At 38.2% G+C, this 24,481-nt stretch overlaps 1 protein-coding gene and 1 long non-coding RNA gene across 5 annotated transcripts in view; one reads left to right on the top strand and one right to left on the bottom strand.

Annotated features, from left to right (window-relative positions):
• Positions 1-24,481, top strand: part of PEAK1 (pseudopodium enriched atypical kinase 1) — a 295,173-nt gene that overhangs the window by 250,347 nt on the left and 20,345 nt on the right. For all 4 annotated transcript variants that reach the window (XM_060005562.1, XM_060005563.1, XM_060005560.1 and 1 more), the window contains one exon: positions 7,597-7,787. In XM_060005562.1, coding sequence (XP_059861545.1) covers positions 7,597-7,787 — 191 coding nt within the window. The remainder of the gene's footprint in view (positions 1-7,596; positions 7,788-24,481) is intronic.
• Positions 12,713-24,481, bottom strand: part of LOC132420805 (uncharacterized) — a 47,464-nt gene continuing 35,695 nt past the window's right edge. The window contains exons 3-4 of the long non-coding RNA XR_009518447.1: positions 17,157-17,281; positions 12,713-15,489 (exon numbers count right to left, since the gene is read on the bottom strand). This is a non-coding gene — a long non-coding RNA (uncharacterized lncRNA). The remainder of the gene's footprint in view (positions 15,490-17,156; positions 17,282-24,481) is intronic.

The raw sequence follows: 24,481 nt of genomic DNA, 5'->3' as shown, positions 1-24,481 counted from the left end.
TTCCTATTTTCAGAGTGGTCTTCATCCAGCCAGGCCTTCTAATAAAAATCATAAATGTCATACTAGGCCATATCCTCATTTCCTAACATTTTGTAAGTTTGTATAATTGTATTCTAAGAATAAACCTCAGAAGGTAAGGATTGGTCCCAAAGCACTCCCTCCCTTTTTTAATAGCCCATTATGAATCTCTTATCTGTGACTACTTAAATTATTTTATTTCCCCTGTTCAGCCATATTGCTTCTGAGCAATGATGCTCCTTCACTTAAAATTTTCTTCCTCACTTCTTATACTTTACTCCTTTTATACTTAATTTCCCTCTTCTCTCTGCAGAGAGAGAGGCAGTAAAAAATAGTTTCTCAAATTGTGGCCCTAGGAACAACTGCATCAGAATCACCTGGGGTGTTTATATAAATGCAGATCCCTGGATCATACCACAGAGCTGTAGAATCAACCCCTGGGGGTGAGGGCCGCAAATCTGCATCTTTAACAAGGTAACTCTTAGACATGTTAAAGTCTGATAACAATTGGCATAATATATTAGAACATAGGCTTTGAAGTCACTCAGACCTGGATTTGAATCCTGCTTTCACCACTTATTAGCTATGTCATCTGGGACAAGTTTCTTGAGCTCTGCTTCTTAGTTTCCTCATCTATAAACTGAGAGACAGAATAATGTATCTGTTTAGAGCACAGACTAGAGCTGAAGTGCTGGGTTTGAATCTCAGCTCCACCAGGTATTAGCTGTGTTACCTGAGGCAAATAACTTAACCACTCTGGGCTTAATATTTCTTCATTTGTAAAACAGAGATAATAACCTTGTATGACTTAAAAGAATTAATGTTAAGTGTTAAACAGGAGGGGAGGGGAAGGGATTTTTATACCCCTAGGGTATATTTGGCAATGTCTGGAGACTATTTGGTTGTCACAACTGGGGAAGCAGAGAGTAATTCCAACACCTATTGGATAGAAGGTAAGAGATGTTAGTGTGATTCTACTACGCACAGGAAGGCCCTCCACGACAATTATCTGGTCCAAAATGTCAGTAGTGCCACTGTTGAGAGACATGGCTTAGAACAGGGACATAATAAGCACTGTGTAAGTTTTGGCTACTATTATCATTTGCTATTATGGGACTCAGAGTATTATTGTTAGGAGATATATATTTAAGCACACAGTACCTAGCAGTCAGCAGATGTGGAGGTAGTGGTGGTGATTATTATTAGGAAGCCAAACATCTATAAACACAGTCTTTCTATACCAGAGCAGTTCCCATGTAAAGAAATCCTTTTGCAATGTAAACAATGACTTTGTTTAGAATTTTTCAAAAGAATCCATCTGTAATCATTAATACCCCACATTTCAATAATAGCTTTTTTCTTTTCAAAACACTTTTACTTCTTCATCTTCATAATCAAGCATTTATTCTTGAATCTTTACAATGCACCAGGCTTACCTAATGGTATCAGTGTGGTGGAAAGAATACGGATGTTAGAGTTGCATAGTATTGAATTCAGATCCTGACTCTGTCACCTAAGTACACACATAACCTTAGACAATTCATTTCACTTTTTTCAGTCTTGGTTTCCCCATCTGTAAAGTGAGAATAATCGCCTTTACCTCTTGAGGTGTTTTTGTGAGTTAAACAGAATAGTGTGCAGCTTGTGCAGCGTAGAGTAGGAATAGGTTCTGAGCAGTGTTTGTTCCTGTTCCCTCCCTATATCCATTCCTTCAGCGAGCGTGCCATGTTCTGGAGAGTTTAGTATACATAATCATCTTGCTTCCCCGACTCAAAGGGCAAACGGGCAGTTGAGGGAGATAAGAGGACATTGGGGAAAGGTGCAGTGACTCACTTCTCCAGAGCTTCTGGGCATGCGGGAAAAGTCCAGGACCCAAAAATGACTGTTCCATATCGTCCTTAGGTTAGTCCTGTTAGAGAGGCCTGTTGATAGTTTCTTCTCATACTTGCCTTTCCAGGAAGTAAACATCAATATCTGACCCCATTCTTTAGAAGTGAGCTAAGGCCAAATGGTGACGCTGAGAATCTCCTTCCACACCTCTGTTATTGAGAAAAGCAGCCCTATTTTGTTGCTCTTTTCCAAGATTAATTTATCTTTTCTGTTAATTTGTACAGATGCCATTCTGAATTTTTATTTCATAGGATTTTAAAACTGTAATTTTTCTTAGTATTATGAAGGTGACAGTGATTTACAGTGGCCTGTGTTTTTATCTACTTTGCTGTCTTGCAGTCTAGTGCCTTGAAGACACTTGTAATTTGCTAAAGAAAAAATTTGTTAAAGAAAAAAAAACACATTTGTTAAAGAAAAAAAAATTGAAACTGTGCAGTGTCTGGAAATTAGTCTATTCAAGACCTTGCACATGGCTGCCAGTCTTCCCTATCCCAAGACCTAGCCACTTCATTCACACCAGGAAGAGCTACCTTTGTCTGACCAGACTATGTTAGACGTATTAGCAAGAACTCATCAGATCTCAGTTAAAGGTTAATCTCAGTCCAGGATAAGAAGTTTGAAGTTTTCAGTTAAAGACGACAGAACGCTTAGTGGAAAATTGGAGACACTAAGATAGTGATCAATGGACACAACACTTTTCTACCTGAGAATGCCAGTAATTGGAAAGTGTAGCGAAATCAAGTAGATGACCTGGAAACTAAGATAGGATTAAGAAATGTCATATTGGTGGGAGGTCCTAGAGGTAGGGAGACAGAAGGAAATGGAGTTTTTCCCCCTTTCAGTAAATAAACAGTGTGGGATTCGATAACTTTGATCTTTCCTCCTCGTGTTGATTCACATCCCGTTTCTGCAAAGGTCCATCATCCCCAGCAACTCCAGAAATAAGCAGCTTTGGAAACCAGTAATAAAACCATGAAATGCTGTTTCTGATTGCTTTGATCTGATCTTTAGGGGTAAAAGGAGGTTTTAAAAATCACGCATTTGCTTATTGGCTGACCTGGACAACTAAAGACAGATGCAGCTGCTGAAGAGAACTGGCAAATGAGAATTTAGGATACCATTTGCCCCAAGAGGCAGATGGTCTCTATAGAAGCCTGATTTCATTTACTGTCCCTTCTGAAGCTGAATGAAGGTGGTTGAATTTGAAGAAAAAGTTGAACTGAAATCGTGGAAATACTTGGATACATAAAGGCCTTTAATCCTTTCTAATGTGGCATTTGATTTGCCTTTTTAAAAACTATATTCAGACATTAACAGAATTTCTACCAAAATCTGTCTTGAATGAATTTGCCAGGGGGAAAAAAAAAGGATTATTTCATTTGATGGTGTAATGATTAATCCTACTACCTGGGTAAGCCAAGTGAGCTTCCCGCAGATTGCTTCTGCGGCTTTGAATTATGTATGACTATTGCAGACTGTTGAGATATAAACTTACCAAGGGCTTCATTAGTATTACAGACAAATCTGTAACAATGTTACCATTTCCTTTGAATACCTTAAGTTCATCCTCCATGTTCAGAAAATGAGATGTGTCTTTGTGGAGATAGTGACGTGATTTTTTTTGTGTCAGGTCAGGCATTACCAAATCTCAATTAAAAACTGGTCATTAATGAAACATTGGTCAAAGAGTTTGAGGTAAAAAGAAATGCGTGCTATCTCCCATTCTGAAAGTAGAACAAATGCTGAGGGTCAGGAAAAGAGAGACAAAGTCAGGGTTTGACCCAGCCTGATGATCAAGGACCTAGACGTCAATGCCATAGTTACTACAGATATCCTACATTGCATTACAGAACTAGGGATTGTTTCAACATGAATTTAAATAGCAGGAATAGAAAAGCCATAACTTCCTCTCTGTGGGCCATTTATCAGTTAACAGTTCTGTTTTATAATAATGAATATCAACTTGTACTTATCCTGAAAAAAATCATTACCTTCATCATTATTTGCTACTTCAAGACATGTGCTAAGATATATTGTATTAGAAATCCTAGTAGATTTCTTGTAATTTCATTTTAAAGAATTTTTTTTTTAACCATCTATCTCATGGGCGAAATGGGGGACATTTCATTTTCTCCTTTAACTCCCTCCTGATGTTGTCATCTAGTTTGTACAGAAGATCAAAGTAATAGGGAAACAGAATCTGGCTTCTCTGATTCCTGTTTTGGTGTTTTCTCCATTACATCAAACATTTCCCAATGAAAGGTCAGTGGTGAACCACTTTGTTAGGAGATAAAGCCTGTATTTGGAAAGCGTCATATTACTATTTGGGAGGGTTTTCTGATTTTATATCTAAATATGAAACATTAAAAAAGTCAATGGTCAAAAATTATATTCCCTTATAAAATTAATATGCCTAAGATAAATTAATTATAGGATTTTGCTTCCTTTTTTCTTCCTGGACAATTTGTTTATTCATAGTGACTGAATCACCTTCTCTGATGCTGTTCTTGATTCTTTTTCATTTTTTAGTCACAGCATGGTACCACATCTAAGCTTGAACTCTCAAAACCTCTTCCTTTCCCCTTTCCTCTCTCTTTTACCATTTTAATCATACAAAGAGCTTTTCTTCCCTCAAGCATCGACATGACATATCATTGATGCATTTTTTAAAGTTCTTCCTTTTAGACACTGCTGTCACTGTAAATGCAGGTTAAACATCTTAGTATCCATTTGCAAATCCATGTGATTTAACTTTCATCAACTCTTTTGCATAGTTCTTCATAGATGACAATTGTTTTAACTGGTGATTTAATATACCAGTGCACTTATTTAAAATGTGCTTGTGAAAACTGACCTTTGTAGAGAATATAGGTTGTGCTGCCCTGGTCCTCAAAGAGTTAATAAAACTAGCTTTCACTTTGCTTAGTTTCCCAAAGGTAATTTGGCTCATTTCCCAGACCAAACCCCTCAGGTAAAGGTCAAGGTGCAGTGGGTTATATTAAGGTGCAGGATTCGAGCCTCTTATATCTTGCCCGACTTGTAGTCCTCCGGAACTCAGTGGGAGCTATGGTTCATCAGAGCTTCAGAACATGATTAACAGACTGAAGAAGGCCCTGTAGAATTTCCTTTAATGGGGAATTGTATGAGTGAGTACAGTGGGTGAGTCTTTAATATTTCTTGCTTTTTAGCATCCATATTTTGTTTTGAGAACCCCTTAAGAGTACAGAGCTATGTTTCATGTATGTGGGAACAGGCCCAGGGAATTCCTCACTGGTTAATAGCAGCAACTCTTTCTTGTAGTTTTTACAATAGGCTTAATATAAATAGCCCATTCCCTGGGAGGAAAACAGACAAGCAAGGGTGGAGTCATGGTTTCTGAACCCGCCTTCACCAATCATTTTTGACAAATGGAAAAGAGAGCTTCCTTTTAGTAATAACGATGAGATTGGGGGAAGTAAGAGAAAAGGCAAGAGCAAGGCTGCAGAGATTAGGAGCCTAAAAACACCTTTTTAGAAACCTCTCAAGTTGACTCGAGAATAAGAAGAGAGCGTCTGGAGGTTTAATGTTTTTCCTGTCAAAGAGGGATGATGTTTTTTAATCACTATATTTATTGCTTTGAAATTTAAAATGGCTTAAATTAACTTTTGCCCAGCAAAGATCATTTTCCCTCTCCTGAAGCACGTTGATAACTTCTCAGTGACACTAAGTGGCGTCTAAGAGGGTCTCAGAAGTGTCACTTTGCTTTCTTCGCTAACGCGTGGAAGTAGAGCCCCTTGTTACCTTGAATTTATGATGTTCCATATTATGAGAAACTAGCTTTGTTTTGGGTTGATAACCTAAGGCGGCCCATTAAGAAGAGTCAGCATGCTTTAGCATGTGAGGCCTCCTTTACATAAACCACCCTGCTGACTGCTAGTGAACTGATCCCTTCCCACCTCACCCTATCCCCAAGAGCCAGATTCCATAATGGTACCTCCCACTCATTGCTTACTCTCAGTATAGAGAGACCTCTGGCTCTGCCAGCTTTGAAAGAATATTTTTGAAGTTGTGTATCCAGCAGACTTCAAGGCTTATTTTTCTGTTCTGGCACATGCATAATTTCCATAATGAAAAATTGATAAGAAAGTACTCCTCCTTCAGATCTACTCCCTCAAATCCACAGGTGATATATGTTCTGCTGACACATGATCAAACAAAGTACCTCTTTTAAAGAAACTTGTAAATGTCACCATGACTCACTGCCATTTGAAAATCCAGAAATAACATGTCACAGTATATAAGATGTTTCCTTTCATTCTTCCTCTTTGCCCATTAAAACAAAACAAAAAAAAAAAACAGGAAGAAGAGCTAGCTGGTGAGTGTGTGACAGTCTAGGAATACTTTTAGTAGACCCAGAAACCATTAAAGCTGCTTGATTTTGAATTTGTTTCATTGAACCAGCCCAATGAGATTTTCTAACTAGGCCGGTTTTCTCCACCAACATTTAATAATCATTACACCCCCTTGTACTCTATAGCAACAGAATTGGAAGTTCAGGCAGAGTGGGATGTGGGGAAGACTGGAAGAGATAGCTATAAGCAAATGAGCAGGCAGCAGTGAAACAAGATCGGGAAACACAAAGCACTATGGATGACCATCCTCTGGTATGTGGCCAGTGGGATGCTTCAGATTCATTTTAATAGATGAGATTAACTAGAGGTTAGAACTTTCTTTTCCATTTGCCTTGCCTGCTGCATGCATACAGGCAAAAGGTTGATGCTTCACTGTGCTCCTAGCAACAAGGCTTCCAGGCCTCAGTTTACCTAAAATAATTGCTTTACTTCCTTTTTTAAATCTCAACTTTACTCCTGATCCTTTACTAAATAGTTTCGTAAATACTTTAGTGTGTAGTAAATATTATATACTAAATAAAGTAAATACTGTAAAGTATTTCATATTTATTATAGTATTATAGCACAGTTCACCCTTTTTATTTGCGAGTTCCACATCTGCAGATTCAACCAACCATGGATTAAAAATATTAGGGGAAAAGAAATTCCAGAAAGTTCCAAAAAGCAAAAATTGAATTCGCAGTGCACCGGCAACTGCTTACATAGCATTTACATTGTATTGGGTATTATAAGTAATCTAGAGATGATTTAAAGTATATGGGAGGATGTGTGTAGGTTATATGCAAATGCCATTTTATATAAGGGACTTGAGCATCTGTGGATTTTGGTATCCTGTGGGTGGTCCTAGAACCGGCCCCCTTCAGATACCAAGGGATGACTGTACTATAGTATGGTAAATATAGTAAATATGCTAAATACTTTCTTAAATACTTTAGTGTATTACTCTTTAACAAGTTAAACATTCAGTTCCCTCTACCCCTACTACCTAAAAAAAAAGTTCCACTCCTTACCTGTTATTCTCAAACTTCCCTCTGAGCCTACTATAGCTCCTCTACCAAACTGAATTCTCAATATGTATGAATCAAGTATGTATCAAGTATCCCAATATATATATGATAGAAGTATCTGCCTGCATGAAAGACTGCCTTATATTCAGACAAGTATGTTGGGGTTTATGACCCATTGCTGTGACTATAGGGCCAGTTATTTACATTTATGGCAATATGTGCCTTCCACAAATCTAAATTTTAGCAAAAACCTTTGAATGCCAGAGTGATGGTGGTCTGATTTGTTTCAGTCACGTGACCCGTGAAGTGACAGAGGATTTTTCTCCTCGGGATCCAAGCACTGTTGTGAAGCAAGATGGTGGGAGCTGTACTTCAGTCACATCGGCATTGCCGCTGCCTGAACTGGAAAGGGAAGAGGAAAAGGGAGACATTTCAGGTCCTATGGACCCGAATCCCTGTAGTGCAACATACAGCAACTTAGGTAAGTGCAAATGTCAGGTAAAGAGTATTTAAAGTTTGTCTTTTTATGTACCAGCCTAATGCTTATTTCCCTGGAAAGATGGTTTTTATTGTTCCATGGGACAAAAGTTGGAAATTGGAGTTATAAATTTTAACTCACATCAGAAAAAGTCCTGTATTTAATTTGTACTAGGCATATATTAAACACCTGTTACCATGAGTCCTGTGCCATGTGCTAGGATTCTGACATAGTCCCTGCCTTGAGAGACTCACCTGGAGGGAAAGAGATGAGCTAGTTAATGATTTCAGTATAATATGATGAGTGCAGTGATAGAGAATACACATGGAATTTTTTTGTTTTGCTTTTTTGGCCATGCCATGCAGCTAGCGGGATCCTAGTTCCCCGACCAGGGATTGAACCTGGGCCCGCAGCAGTGAAAGCGCAGAGTCCCAACCAATGGACTGCCAGGGAACTCCCCACACAGAATATTTTTATATTACACAGGGAAGGGTGTCAAAAGATGCCTTCCAGGGGACTTCCCTGGCAGTCCAGTGGTTAAGACTCTGTGCTGCCGCTGCAGGGGGTGTGGGTTCGATCCCTGGTCAGGGAACTAAGATCCCGCATGCCGCACGATGCAGCCACACACACACACAAATAATTAATTAAATAAAATTAAAATTTTTTTAAGAAGGAAGAAAGATGCCTTCCTGGAGATAATTTCTGAACTTATTTAGCTGGTTGACAGAGGGAAAGAAGAGTAACAACATGAGCAAAGAAGAGGCAACACATGAGCAAAAAGTATGGAGATGCAAAACGGCTTGGTACGTGTGGATAACACAACCATTTAGTGTTGCTGAGGTGTGCCCTGGAGAGTTAGGCAAGATCATGCATTTCAGGCTAAAACCTTGGATTTTTTTTGCTGTTTGTGGTAGTGAACCACTAAAGGGTAAAGGGTTTTAAGCAGAGGTATGATATGATTAGATTTGTGTTTTAGGGACTTCCCTGGAAGTCCAGTGGTTAAGACTTCGCCTTCCAGGACCTCCCTGGTGGCACAGTGGTTAAGAATCCATCTGCCAATGCAGGGGACATGGGTTCAAGGCCTGTTCCGGGAAGATCCCACATGCCGCAGAACAACTAAGCTGGTGCGCCACAACTACTGAGCCTGCGCTCTAGAGCCCACGAGCCACAACTACCGAAGCCTGCACGTCTAGAGCCCGTGCTCCTCAACAAGAGAAGCCACCTCAATGAGAAGCCCAGGCACCACAACTAAGAGTAGCCCCCGCTCACTGCAACTAGAGAAAGCCCGCGAGCAGCAACCAAGACCCAATGCAGCCATAAATAAATAAATAAATTTATTTAAAAGAAGAAAAAAAGACTTCACCTTCCAATGCAGGGGGTGTGGGTTCGATCCCGGTCAGGGAGCTAAGATCCCACATGCCTCGCGACCAAAAAACCAAAACATAAAACAGAAGCAATATCGTAATAAATTCAATATGGTCCACATCAAAAAAAAGAAAATCTAAAAAAAGATTTGTGTTTTAGAACGTCCACTGCAGGCTGCCTTGTGAGAATGAATTAGAGGCAAATTATTTGGTAGCAGGAAATCTGGTAGTTGGATACTATTGCAGAACCACATAAAGGGATGAGAAAGAAAGGCCTCAACTAACATAGTGGGGAAGGGGAACAGTGAACAGATTTAAGGGAGATTTGACAGGTAAATTACCTCAGTGATTAATTGGATATGAATGATGTAAAGAATCTATAATAATAGGGAGTGTCGGGGGGAGGGAGATGCAAGAGGGAAGAGATATGGGAACATATGTATATGTATAACTGATTTACTTTGTTATAAAGCAGAAACTAACACACCATTGTAAAGCAATTATACTCCAATAAAGATGTTAAAAAAAAAAAGAATCTATAATATATCCCAGATTTCTGGCTTGGGGCTAGCAGATTTGAGGAGGGAAGATCCCAGTTATTGGAGGTGTTTAGGCAGAGCCTGAGGAATCATCTCTCAGAGATGCTGTGAAGGCGAATCCTGCACTACACAGAGGGTTGAACTAAATTATCTCTAATGTACTTATTAATGCAAAGATTATTCAATTTTGAAATCATCTTCACTCTTCTTCCTTGACTGCCCAGTGACTTCTGATCTGTCTCTCCCTTGAGGGTCACTGAGTTTCCTTCTGAAAAGCAAAGCTTGGGGCTGGACAAGGATTTCTTAGTGCTCTTCTCCCATGAAGTCAAGAGAGAGATGAGTAGCATGAGCTGCACTGCCACATGCGTAGTCCTAGTAAGATTCTTATGGACCACTGACCAATTCTCACATCTGTCTGGAAACCAGTGGCATATAATATCAAAGCGTTCTTCTACCGAGTGTCTCACCTCCTTTCTTTGTCTTTTTCCTCTGTCAGGTTATTGTAAGGCTAAATCATTCTATGATCAGCTAGTGTACTTGGAAATAAGGGCATCCTTAAGAGGACCAAAAGGTTAGGTAAAACTATTGGAGAAATGCTCTACTATGTCCTTTTTTTTTTTTTTTTGCGGTACGCGGGCCCCTCACCACTGCGCCGCGGAGCGCAGGCTCAGCGGCCACGGCTCACGTGCCCAGCTGCTCCGCGGCACGCGGGATCCTCCCGGACCGGGGCATGAACCCGCGTCCCCTGCATCGGCAGGCGGACCCCCAACCACTGCGCCACCAGGGAAGCCCTCTACTATGTCCTTTTGGGAAACTCAATCATAACAACCCACATGCAGTTGAAAATACATTCCATAAGGAGAAGACTTCCATTCTAAGTTCCTGAAGCCTTCTGTGATTTGTGGGTAGGGGAGAGTAAACCCTTGCAGTTTACCCAAGCAACCATCTTGGATACCATTTTCCAGTTGGAATAGATTTTATAGTCAAGTGGTTTATTGAACTTTTTCCATTCTTTTACATTTTATGAGACATATTATGAGATGAAAATTTTATTTTTTTTTTATTTAGTATATGTCCTCAGATAGCATATATATCAGGAATTATATTTCAGACATTCTTACTGCACTGAAATTTCTTTCATGACATCCTCAGTAAAATATATACAAATTTTTACTGATTGTATGTTATCTTATGGCATCTTTTCTTTAAAAATATCCATTTGCCCACATCAGTTAAAGTTAACTGTTTTATCTTATTATCGTCCCAGTTATGTAGATTGTTAGAAAAAAATAGAGCATTGCTTTCAAGAATACGCTAAGTGCCTTACATATTAACTCATTTAATCCTCACAACAACCTTAGGAATTATTATCCCCATTTTTCAGATGAGGAAAGTACATCAGAGTGCCGTGCCCAGAGTCACAGAACCTGTAAGAACTGAACCAAGATTGGAACCCAGTTGGTCTATATTACTAGACTATAATGATTGCAACCACTAAATTCTTAGAAGATACTGAAGGGCTGCAGCTGTCTCCCCCTTTTTTTTTAAGTCATCTACTTTGAGACACAAAATTTAAGACTTTTTTTTAAAAAGATTATGATAGAGTACAAAAATACCAAGTTACAGATGCCCCATCAGAAAAATAGCTTTCTTTCTACCTGTTGCTTTACTTTTAAAAGTATGTGATACTCATAAAATGTTGCCTAACTTTCCTTAAGTGCTTAAGTGGTGATAACTTGACTCCATAGGATATGATACATGGTTAGTTGCTTCTTTGGAAAGGTTTTACTATGTGAGTAAAATAATAACTGAATAATAGATAGGATTGGCTCCATCAGTTCTACAAACTGATAGGTGTTATTTTTTGTTTTGTTGTTGTTATTTTTCCTAATGGAACAAGTATTTCAGGTGGCATTTGGAACTTACCTTTTTTAATATTTTCAATAAATCATTTGCATGAAGTTTTAAACTATCCCTTGGAGTAATTTCTTATAATTTAATGACCTGGTAGCTTTAAAAAAAAAAAATGTGTTTTAAGACCAAAAGGAAACAAAACCTAATATAATAGCTTCAGATCCTTTTAAATATTCTAGAACCATTCCACAAACACATGTTACATATTTCTTTTTCATTTTCTTTCCTAATTTCTTCTTTTTTTATTTTTTTTATTATTTTTTATTTTATTTTTTGTGTGTGTGTGTGTGTATAGTCCTCTATCTCTAGAAGTATACTCTTCTATCTCTACGTGTAAAATCTTCTATGTCTAGGAGTATACAGTTCTATCTTTAGATGTAAAGTCTTCTATGTCTAGGAGTATACTTTTCTATTTCTAGGTGTAAATTCTTCTATGTCTACGAGTATACTCTTCTATCTTGGTGTATAGTCTTCTATCTCTAGAAGTATAATCTTCTATCTCTATGTATAATGTCTTCTGTCTCTAGAAGTATAATCTTCTATCTCTAGGTATAATGTCTTCTATCTCTAGGAGTACACTCTTTTGTCTCTAGCTGTATAGTGTTCTATCTCTAGAAGTATAATTTTCTATCTGTAGGTGTAAAGTCTTCTATGTCTAGGAGTATACTGCTCTATCTATAGGTATAAAGTCTTCTATCTCTAACAGTATACTTTTCTATTTTTAGTTGTAAAGTCTTCTATCTCTAGGATATACTCATTTATGTCTAGGTGTATAGTTACATATTTCTTTTTCATTTTCTTTCCTAATTTCTTCTTCTTTTTTTAAAAAAATGAGTCAGAGGGCGGATGGACTGATAGAAGAAACTGAAGGAGGGAAGTTAAGGGTTACCATAATTTTTGCTGTGGAATTTATTTCTGAAAATTGCATTGTGAAGTGGGCTTAGGAAGCAGTGTTATATAGTAGGAAAAAAACGTAGGTTTGGGGGATCAGACAAGTTTAGGTTTATACGACAGCTGTATCACTGCCCACCTACATGATTGTGGGTCAGTTATTTACCATCTCTGAGCTTCAGTTTCCTCATCTGACATGAGGGAATGGTAGCATCTGCTTTGTAGGGCTGATGGCAAAGGAAGTACTTGATACATAGAAGTGCTTAATAATTGTGAAGTTCCTTTATTTCTACACCAAAATATACTGTTGCTTTCTTTTTTCAATATGTTTGATGTGCTAGCCAGAAAATGTAGCATAAAGCAGAAATAATTTTGAATGTTTATTAGAAATGTTGAATAAGCAGAGCAACAAAATCCAAGTCCAAAAAGTTGTGGACTGCCTATACAACTGATGACTGAGAGAGTGAAACATGATAGAGGAGACAGGACACCAAGGTGGCCAACAGGGACCAGAGGAGACATAACAAATAACAGCGAAGTACTGCGACAGACCCAGTCCCCCAAGGTCTGCTAGTTATAGCGAAACAAAGGGACATGGTTTGCATTTGTTTTGTAGTTCCCACATTTCTTAGATAGTTCTGAAAACTAATAAGTCAAAAAAAAAAAAACAAACTGGATTGGAATAGGCCTTGATTACCGTATGTCAGAATCTCCCGTTAGACCTCTACCTTTGAGACAGCTTCCTTTCTCTGCTATGGTATAACAAGAGCTGTTGTGATTCAGCCATTCCCACGAAAAGCTACCGACTTATGCGAACCATCTGTTTGTTTTTCACCTTAGAGATCCCTCTCCAGGGTTAATTCAGCTGCCTTTTTTCTTGTCCTTAACATAAGTAAAGCAAACTTTATTTTGTTTATAACAGAATTAATTATAGATTTTAGAGCTACAGTATACAGTATGGTAGCCACTAGCCACATCTGGCTATTTAAATTTAAATTCATTGAAATGTAAATAAAAATTCAGTTCTTCAGTCTGACTAGCAACATTTCAAGCGCTCAGTAGCCACATGTGGCTAATAGCTACTGTATTCAACATGCAGAGATACAGAACATTTCTGTCATCACAGAAAGTTCTGTTGGACAGCACTGCTTTAAAGACTTGCTTATTTGGGGGATTTGTATTGTCTTCTGTGGGCACAAAAATCATTATTGGTTTTTATGCACTTGACAACTGCTTAGGAAGGTTGCCCCTTATAGAGTGATGGTTTTCCTCTGGGTGATGGTGATATGTGATGATCACTGAACAAACTCTGATCTATAGCACTTTAATACACCCGAAACTGAATTTAGCAGGGTATCTGCCACCAAAATGATTTCCTAAAGAAGTGATAGAAAGTTTTTTTAATCAGACCTTCAACATTTCCCCACGTTTCCTATGTCTGTCTCAAAATGTCTAGAATATCGCTAGATTTTTATGTGGCACACCTGACCACTTTATCAGCCTGCTGAAATCAGGATCTTGTAATGACTTCTACTCTGTTGGAAATTGGTTGGTGACTTTAGCTCTCCTTCACTCACTTTTTAACGGAGTACTCTAGACGTTACTTTTTAGAAAGATCTATCTAGTCTCCCTTTACTGGACAGAATTTTGGCTTGTTCCTCTTTCTTTGTGCCTACAACCTAGCACGTTATCTAAAACACACAGAAGGTGCTGAGAACATGTTTGGATGAATGTGCCAAAAATGACTTAGCATTTGACTATGTAAGTTTCCGGTTAGGGAAACTGAGCTCTCCTGAGGAAAGTTCGTACAGGAAAATTTCAAGTCCTAGTTTGTGTGTTCCGTTTATCAACTGGCTTTTTTTTCTAAAATGAGACTTAATCAGGGGTTTCCTAATTAAGGAATTATGTAAGCCATACCTCAGTTTCCTTTCCACGTGAAACTGTCCACATTTCTCATCTTACTTACCTAGAGCATCTCCTCAAGGCTGCACTGTTCCAACACTGAAAGAAAACACCTGAAAGTCTTCTATCTCCAGAACTTCCTTTGGCAATGTATTGACCATCGGTGTTAAATTTTAAAGAATAGATAAACTTAAAGGAAGTCATTACATTGCCAGCCTTGATGGTTGTAATTATGGAGCAATGTCATCATAAATGGCAGCTTTAAAAAAAATCATTCTGAAAAGTATATCATTCATTCATTTACTCAACAAATAATTATTGAGGAATAACAATTCTGTGCCACACAATGCAAAGTTAACTATTTGAACCAAAGATGAAAGAATTGCACATTTTTAGATTATCTGGATGTTTTTTAAAAAAGTGAGAGTGACAGCTCTGAACATTTGTTTGTGCATTTGTTGTACTTCCTAAAAATGTAATTATCTCTATTTAAAAAGAAACTATAGACTGTGTTCCTATCTTTTAAGTTAGCTTCATTCACATTTAAAAATAGTTTCCCATGTACTGGAATTTGTTGGCAGAGTGCAATATTCAAATTACATAGATAACTTACCCCCAAATAAATAATCTCTGTTCTTGGAGAGGTTCTCATTAATGAGATCTTTAAAAATTGAGTCTGTCAGCTGCTACACCACTGACATTCTTTAAATTGGTCCATGTATCTCTTTATTTGAGGCTAAGCCTGAGCCTGAAGTGGTCTTAAAGCTTTGTTTTATCATTTGGCATGAAGTTGATGTCCCCTGTGGTTTGCCAGCTGGTGCTTACATTTAACTGTGGTGGGACCTAGCACAGTAATAATGCCCAGATAGATTAAGACCCTTCCTCCTAAGTTGCTGATGCCCACTGCCAGGGGGTGATACAGTGAGTGCTGGGGGCAGCCAAGGAGAGGCCTACTTATTTGACAAGGCTGGTGCACAGTGTGCTATGTGGCATCTATATTTATAAACTCCAGTGCATCTTTCCCAGTTTGGTGATGATCATCTCTTCTGTTGTCCTCTCCCTTCCCGTTCTCATCTGTGTTACTTGTCATGAGCCCTGGGAAAAGATTAAGGGTGAATATTGAAATTACAATTTAAATAGAAAAATATATTCCATTTATTTTGGCTTTAACACTTTCGTTTGTTGAGTGCCAGCTATCTCCTGGGAACCAGGCTAGGCACTGGGAATACTAGTGCTATCTTCAAGGACTTCTGCTCTTTGGGAAAGACAGGCATGGGGGCTGGCCTCTTAGGAGCTCATGTGATAGTTGCTGTGATGCAGGTATTTAAAGGTTCAATAAAAGCCCCTGCCTTGAGGAGTCTAGGAGAGGGTCACTAAGTTTTCAAGCTTGAAAGAGGAGTAGTTGTTTGCCAGATTGACAAGCAAGGGAGAACATTCCAGGTAGAGGGAAGAGTATGTACAAAGGCCTAAAGCTTGATAGAAAAATGAATGTTCAGTTAACTACCAGTAATTAATTAAAGGTAGCTTAAGTGCAGAGTGAAAGAGGCAGAGTTGGCAAAATGGGGCAGAGTGGGAAAGCAAGGCCAGATCATAAATGGTATGTATGTATCACAATGAGTGTATCTTTTACCTATAGGAAATGGAGAGCCACTGAAGAATTTTGGATAGAGGGACATGATCGGGATTTTTTAAAGATCATTCTGGAAGCTACCTACAGAATGACTGGAGGCAGGGAGACTGACCAGGAGACCATGACATTCCTGTCTTACTGGAATAAAGAGCTAATTGTACTCATTAACATACTGTTCCTGTCTAAATGGGTTATCCTTAAGTGCCTTTAATCCCTAGCACCCTAAGATTGTAGTGATTGTCAGGTCTTAAGTAAACATTTGCTGTGATTTGTCCTGAGTGTGTCTTCAAATGATAGTGCCTTCCAGTAGATGTCTGTAGTGATGTAATTATTATTTTGAGTTTTTTACTGTATAATCATCTTTAAAATGTTGATCTTTAGAGATAATATTTTTCTTATTTCCTTTCTATTTATTATACCAATTGTGTAAGTTTTTAGAGCCTATATCAATAATCTTCCTTCCTGAGGAGTTTTAAACACCTTTTTGCTTCTTTGAAGTAGTGTCATTAAATTATTCCCTTTTAATCCATCTTTCATCATTTGCTTTTCAGAATGTGATATAAGGCCTTATTTGTCAGTCTGAAGACATTTTTAAGTGAAGAGAAAGTATAAAGATAGAGTTTAGAAACTCAAAAAGAAAGGAAAGGAAAGATTGAGTGTGGTTTAGTCAAATATATTTGTCCAAAAGAACTTTTTAGTCTATAAGGCAAGGTTTAGAACACAATCTATTTTTCTTCCTGTTTAGAGAGCTGGCATGCCACAAAAATGTAGGGTATGTGATGTTATATCAGGCCTGCTGAAAGCTGAGCTTAGCGTCTGGTCCCGGAGGCTTGAGAAGAATGTACAGGATTAAAAGTTTAAAATAAAAACAACTAAGATACCAAGCTTTTAAAACATTGACCCAGATGATTGGAATTCAGTTAGGAGAACTTGTCCTTCTCAGAAGAAAAAAATTAAAAAACACAGGACGCTTTTAGACTTGGGCGAATGGCTTGACCTACTTGCATGGGCTGTAGAATGTTCATGGTTTCATTTGGAACGCAAACATTTCTTATTCCCATGTGGAAATCTTAGCTCCCAGGAGACCATATCCCACTGTTTAGGGAGAGAAACCACTATTAATTATCTTTACCTTCTTGCTGCCTTGGCTGTCCATTTTCATTTCGGAATGATGACCAACTCTGCTGACACTCTGTCCTTCAGTCTGGCAGCTGTTTCCTGCACACTTGCTGCATGTCTCACACCATGCCCAAAGTTCTGAGGAAATGTAAAAAAAATTTAAAAATACATACACATTATAAAAGGCTAAAAATGCTATCATAGAGTGAAAAGTGGTAAGAGAACACAGAGGAAGAAGGGATGGCTCCCAGTTTGGAGGTGGGGATTAGAGAGGAGGGAGGGTTTCAGTAGAGAAAGGGTTATTTGAGCTGGGCTTAGGACAGAACACATTTACTAAGGCAGAGATGTAAGAATAAAAACATGGTGCATATCAAAAGAACAGGAATTGAGTGATTCTTGGGGGAGGGTTGATGAGAAATAGTGGTAGATAAGGCTGACAGCCTTGACCAATTTCCTGAGGAGTTTGGACTTTATTCTGAAGGTGGTGGAAAATGGCATGATCAGCCCTCTTCTACCTCCTCTGATAAACACTAAAGAGCTGCTGATGACGATAGACCTTGTCTCACCTGTCAGTTCTGAGGTCATTTAAAAGAAAAGAAAAGCACTTTTGGAATCCTCCATTCCTTCTGTGTCCATGATTGTTTTCGTTTGTTCTGATTTAGAAAAATGGAAAGAAAATGACCATCCCATAAAGATTCTCCTAAGGTCCACATTGGAAGGAGTGAGAATAGGTTCATGTTTCTAGTTTTTCTATTAATTCCTTTCTTCCTTCCATTTCCCCCTGAGCCAGACTCTTTGCTTTGTCCTGGGTGTACAAATGAGGCAGGTCTCTGTCCTCAATGAACAAACCCATGGGGAATTCAGACAGGGACACAAGTCAAGTATTCTAAGTGCTTAGAGAGAAATGTTCACAGAATGTATCTGTGGTCCCAAGGAAGGAGAGGTCAGTTTTGCGAAGTGGAGTAAGAAACATTCCTCAGAGGCAGAATGTTTAAAGATGAGAGGAGAGGGAAATCATTCCTGGAAGAGGGTCAACATGAACACAGACACAACATGAAGTAGCCAAGAGTGCTGGAGAAACCACAAGCAGTTTGGTAGGCCCAACTTATGACACAGGGGAAATGCTATGAGAGGAACAGAACAACCAGGGCAAGGTCATAAAAGCCTTGCTTTCTGTGCTGAAGCAAAGAAAACTCCACCCTCAGGATCAAGTCCAAATTCTCAAGGACGGAATTTTTGAAGTAGAGGAGTGCCATGATCAGCTTTGGTGTTTGAATAAAGTCTCTAATGGCTAGTGTGGTGAGGAAGGCAAAACTGGAGACAGTGGTAACAGGACACTGCCACAGTAGTCAGGACAGGAAGATAAGGTGCTGGTGCAGTTCACTACTTCTAACCTTTTCCACTGTCTGGGTCAGCAAATGGAAAATGAAAATTTGTTACAAAGCATATTTCTGTCATGTAAATAAACTGTGCTTCTGACTTCTCACATTAGCTGAGGCAAAGTAGGGCTGACCTACTTTGCTGACCACTGGGAGGGAGGCCTCACCATCACAGGAAGAGTTCAGTAAATGCCAAGCCCCTACATCCTTCATATTGTTAAGAGCACAGAAAAATGGGAAGATATGACTGAAAACTGAATTTATGGTGGTTTCTAAAAATAGATTGTTGATTTGCTTTATTTAGATATAATTTACATACCATAAAATTCACCCTTTTTGAGTGTGCAATTCAGTGAGTTTTAGTATGTTAACAGAATTTTACAGCCACTACCAGTATCTAATTCCAGAACATTTTCATCACCCCAAACAGAAACCCATTAACAATCACTGTCTGTTTCCATTCTCCCTTCCCCCGAGCCATGGCAACCACTAATCTACTGTCTGTCTCTATGAATTTGTGTATTTCTAGACATTTCGTATAAGTGGAATCATATGATATGTGGTTTTTTATTACTGGCTTCTCTCACTTAGCATAATGTTTCCAAGGTTCATACAGGTTGTAGCACATATCAGTACTTCATTTCTTTTTATGGATGAATAATATTCCTTTGTGTGGCTATGCTACGTTTTGTTTATCCATTCATCATCAGTTGATGGACGTTTGAGTTGTTTCCACTTTTGGGCTCTTATCTTGTACTTCGACTCAAGTGTTGCTGTGAACATTTGAGTACAAGTTTTTGTGTGAACATGTGTTTTCATTTCTCTCAGATATATCCCTAGGATTAGAAATTCTGGGTCATGTGGTAACTCTGTGTTTTATTTTTTGAGTAACTACCAAACTGTTTTCCAAGGTGGTGGCACCGTTTTAGATTCCCACTAGCAATGTATGAGGGTTTGAATTTCTCCATATCTTTACTAATACTTGCTCATCTATTTAATTGAAGCCAGCTTTGTGGATGTGAAGTGATGTTTCGTGGTTTTAGTTTGCATTTACCTAGTGAGAAATGCTGAGCACCTTTACATGTGCTTATTGGCCATTTGTATATCTTCTTTGGAGAAATGTCTATGCAAATCCTTTACCCACTTTTAATGGGTTATTTATATTTTCATTCTAAGAGTTATTTATAAATTCTAGATACAAGTCTCTTATCAGATATATAATTTACACATATTCTCTCCCATTCTAAGGGCCGTCTTTTCACTTTCTTGAAGTTAACCTTTGAAGCACGAAAGTTTTTCATTTTTATGAATTCCAATTTATTTATTTTTTTCTCTTGTTGCTTTTCTTTTGTTGCTTTAGGTGTTATACTTAAGTAATCATTGACTGACCCAAGGTCGAAAAAATTTATTCCTATGTTTTCTTCCAGGAGTTTTATAGATTTAGCTCTTAACATTTAGATCTTTCATACATTTTGAGTTAATTTTTGTGTATACTATGACGAAGGGGTTCAACTTCATTCTTTTGCATGTGGATACCAAGTTGTCCCAGCACCATCTGTTGAAATGACTTCTCTTTCTCCATTGAATTGTCTTGGCATCCTTGTTGAAAATCAGTTGACCATAAATATGAGTTTATTTCTGGACTCTCAATTCTATTCCATTCATCTGTATTTCTATTCTTATGCCAGTACCCCACAGTCTTGATTACCGTAGTTGTGAAGTAAGTTTTGAAGTCGGGAAATGTGGGTTCTTCGACTGTTCTCTTTTTCAAGATTTGGGCAGGGAGGCCTACTCTTGATCCTTTGTGTTTCCATATAAATTTTAGGATCATCCTGTCAATTTCTGCAAGAAGGCCAGCTGGGATTTTGATGGGGATTACATTAAATTTTTAGATCAATTTGAGGAATATTTCCATCTGAATATATTAAGTCTAATCCATGAACATAAGATGTCTTTTCATTTATTTAGATCTTTAATGTCCTTCATCAGTGTTTGGTAGTTTTCCATGTACAAGTCTTACACTTAATTTCCTAATTTTTTTCCTAAATACTTTATTCTTTTTGATGATATTGTAAATGGAATTGTTTTCTTAATTTAACTTTTGGATTATTCATTGCCAGTGTGTAGAAATACAATTGATTTTTTTCACATCTTTATTGGAGTATAATTGCTTTACAATGTTGTGTTAGTTTCCACTGTACAACAAAGTGAATCCGCTATATGTATACATATCTCCCTATATCCCCTCCCTCTTGAGCCTCCCTCCCACCGTCCCTATCCCACCCCTCTAGGTCATCACAAAGCATTGAGTTGATCTCGCTGTGCTATGCAGAAGCTTCCCACTAGACATCCATTTTACATTTGGTAGTGTATATATGTCAGTGTTACTGTCTCACTTTGTCCCAGCTTCCCCTTCCCCACCTGTGTCCTCAAGTCCATTCTCTATGTCTCTGTCTTTATTATTGCCCTGCCACTAGGTTCATCAGTAGGGTTTTTTTGTATTCCATACATATGCGTTAGCATACGGTATTTGTTTTTCTCTTTCTGACTTACTTCACTCTGTATGATAGACTCTAGGTCCATCCACCTCACTACAAATAACTCAGTTTCACTCCTTTTTATGGCTGAGTAATACTCCATTGTATATATGTACCACATCATCTTTATCCATTCATCTGTCGATGGACATTTAGGTTGCTTCTATGTCCTGGCTATTGTAAATAGTGCTGCAATGAACATTGTGGTACATGTCTCTTTTTGAATTATGGTTTTCTCAGGGTAGATGCCCAGTAGTGGGATTGCTGGGTCATATGGTAATTCTGTTTTTAGTTTTTTAAGGAATCTCCATAGTAGCTGTATCAATTTACATTCCCACCAACAGTTCAGGAGGGTTCCCTTTTCTCTACACCCTCTCCATTTATTGTTTCTAGATTTTTTGATGATGGCCATTCTGACCGGCATGAGGTGATACCTCATCGTGGTTTTGATTTGCTTTTCTCTAATGGTTAGTGATATTGAGCATCTTTTCATGTGTTTGCTGGCCATCTGTACATCTTCTTTGGAGAAATGTCTGTTTAGGTTACAGTTGATTTTTTATATTGATCTTATATCCTGCAATCTTGCTGAACTGGTATATTAGTTCTAATAGTTTTTTTGTGTATTCCTTAGCCTTTCCTATATACAAGATTATGTCACCTGTGAATAGAGATAATTTTACCTCTTTTCCAATCTGCATGTTCTTATTTCTTTTCCTTTCATGATTTCCCTGGCTAGGTCCTCCAGTACAATGTAGACTAGAAGTGACAAGAGTGGAAATCATTGTCTTGTTCCTGATCTTTGTGGGGAAAAATCGAGTCTTTTGCCATTAAGTATAATTTAGCTCTTGGTTTTTCATAGGTGACCTTTATCAGGATGAGGATGATCCCTTCTTTTCCCAGTTTGTTCGGTGTTTTCATTATGAAAAGTATTGGATTTGCTGAAATGCTTTTTCCGCATCTGTTGAGCTGACCATGTGAGGTTTTTTCACTCTTTATTTTGTTTACATGGTGTATTACATTGATTGATTTTCAGATGTTAAACCAACCTTGCATTCCTGGGATAAATCCAAATTTGTTGTGATGTATAATCCTTTTCATATGTTGCTGGATTCAGTTTGCTAGTATTTTGTGAGGATTTTTGTGTCTAGTAATAAGGGATATTAGTCTATAGTTTTCTTGTAATGTCTTTCTCTTGTTTTGATATATAGGTAATATTGGCCTTTCATAGGTTTCAAGTTGGTAAGTGTTCCCTCCCTTTATATTTTTTGGAAGAGTTGGTGAATGATTGGTTTTAATACTTCTTTAAATGTTTGGTAGAATTCATCAATGAAGCCATATGGTCCTGGACTTTTCTTTGTGGGGATTTTGTAAATTATTAATTCAGTATCTTTACTTGTTACAGGTACCTATACAGTTTTGCCTCTTTTAGCCCTAAATATTTATTCCTTTAGTCATTCAAGAAATATTTATTGAGGATCAATTAAATACAGGCCCTGATTTTTGACATAGAGGGTACAGCAATTAGTAAAACAAAAGTCCTGGCCCTCTTAGAGTTTAGCATTCTCATACTCTTTCTCTGTCTCATTCTCATGCTGTCTATATATTCATATTTCTTATTTATATGTAATGTAGCTCTGTTCCTTGTAAAAGAATATTGCTGGGCTTCCCTGGTGGCGCAGTGGTTGAGCGTCTGCCTGCTGATGCAGGGGACACGGGTTTGTGCCCCGGTCCGGGAAGATCCCACATGCCGCGGAGTGGCTGGGCCCATGAGCCATGGCCGCTGAGCCTGCGCGTCCGGAGCCTGTGCTCTGCAACGGGAGAGGCCACAACAGTGAGAGGCCCGCGTACTGCCAAAAAAAAAAAAGAATATTGCTACATGCCATTGATGGAGAAAGGGCATCCTTAGGTTTGCTTATATATTGTCATAGTTTGTGTAAACTCTTGGGTGTTCTTGAAGAGAGTTGCATATGTGGGAAATGGAGTATACTGTTGTTACAATCACAGTTTGTATGGTGCTTCCCCTTGGCATTGCTACAAGGACATGATTTTTAATAAAACAAGCCACGATCTTTATTCATTATCATCCTCAAGACCATCTGATGCCTTCTGTTCTGTCTAATCATCAGTAGTAGCATAGTTTCCTACGGCTTCTATAACAAAGTACCACAAAGTGGGTGGCTTAAAACAAGAGAAATTTATTGTCCTGTAGTTCTGGCAGCTTGGAGGCGAATTAAGGTGTTAGCAAGGTCACGTTCCCTCTGAGATTCTAGGTAGAATCCTTCCTTATTTCTTCCTACCATCTGGTGGTGGCCATCAATCCTTAGCATCCCTGGCTTGCAACTGCATTACTCCAGTCTCTGCCTCTGTCATCACATGGTGTTCTCCCTGTGTGTCTGTGTTTATATCACATTTTCCCCTTCTTATAAGGACACCAGCCATATTGGATTGAGGCCCACCCTAATGACCTTATCTTAACTTGATTACCTCTACAAAGATTCTATTTCCGAATAAGATCACATTCACAGGTACCAGAGGTTAGGACTTCAGTATATTTTGGGAGAGAGCACATAATTCCACCCATAACAGAGCATTATGCTCTAACTCTGAAATATTGAGTGGAGATTTCATTTTAGTAACATTACTGATTTTAATAGCTTTTATTAAACTTTCATGGTATATTTCTCTCTTTAAAAAAATAATGCTCCTTCCCATTATACAATAAGTCCTGAAGGTGTCATTGATCACATACTTATGCGTTTTATCTTCTTCTAAGCATAAATTCTAGAAAGGAAACAAAGATGACTGGTCCTGTAACTAGGGCTTGTTGTAAGAGAATTTCAAAAGTAGCATCCCTCAAATCACAGTTTATATGTCCCCCAAAATAAAACAGAATCTTGTAAGGGTTTGTGAAAGATGTTTGAAACAGCAGTTGACTGCTCATATACATGGTTCCCCTTACCACAATCTCAGGGATCTTATACATAGACCAGTTTAAGTGGTGCTGGAATCCATCTCTGTAGTGAAGTGAAATAATATGGTTTATGAAATTGTATTCATATGTATTGGATGGAGAATGACAAGTGCTCTATACAATACAGTGTAACTTTGGAACAAAGTTAAAAGAATAGAATAGTATCTTCTGAGCACCAGTCTAGCGGTCTCATTTGCTAATCCCCATTGTTTTTAATAATGCTCCCAAGTAATTTTTTTTTATGCACAAATACTATCATCTCTGTTCTGTCACAGTACAGTTATTTGAATGTCTGTCACTCGTTAGTACTCTAGAGTGGTGAATACAGCACTCTTGGGGCCAGGAATGGAGAATATGAATTCCTTCTTGAAAACAAAGCCCATTGCCCTGTTCCTATGGCAAAGAAGTACAGAGACATTGTTCACATTTGTTGCTTCCATCAAGTCTTGAA

The sequence above is a fragment of the Delphinus delphis genome, chromosome 2 (assembly GCF_949987515.2).
Source record: "Delphinus delphis chromosome 2, mDelDel1.2, whole genome shotgun sequence".
Classification (NCBI taxonomy): domain Eukaryota; kingdom Metazoa; phylum Chordata; class Mammalia; order Artiodactyla; family Delphinidae; genus Delphinus; species Delphinus delphis.
Note: the sequence above shows the minus strand (reverse complement) of the source record. Positions and strands in the feature narration are given on the sequence as shown.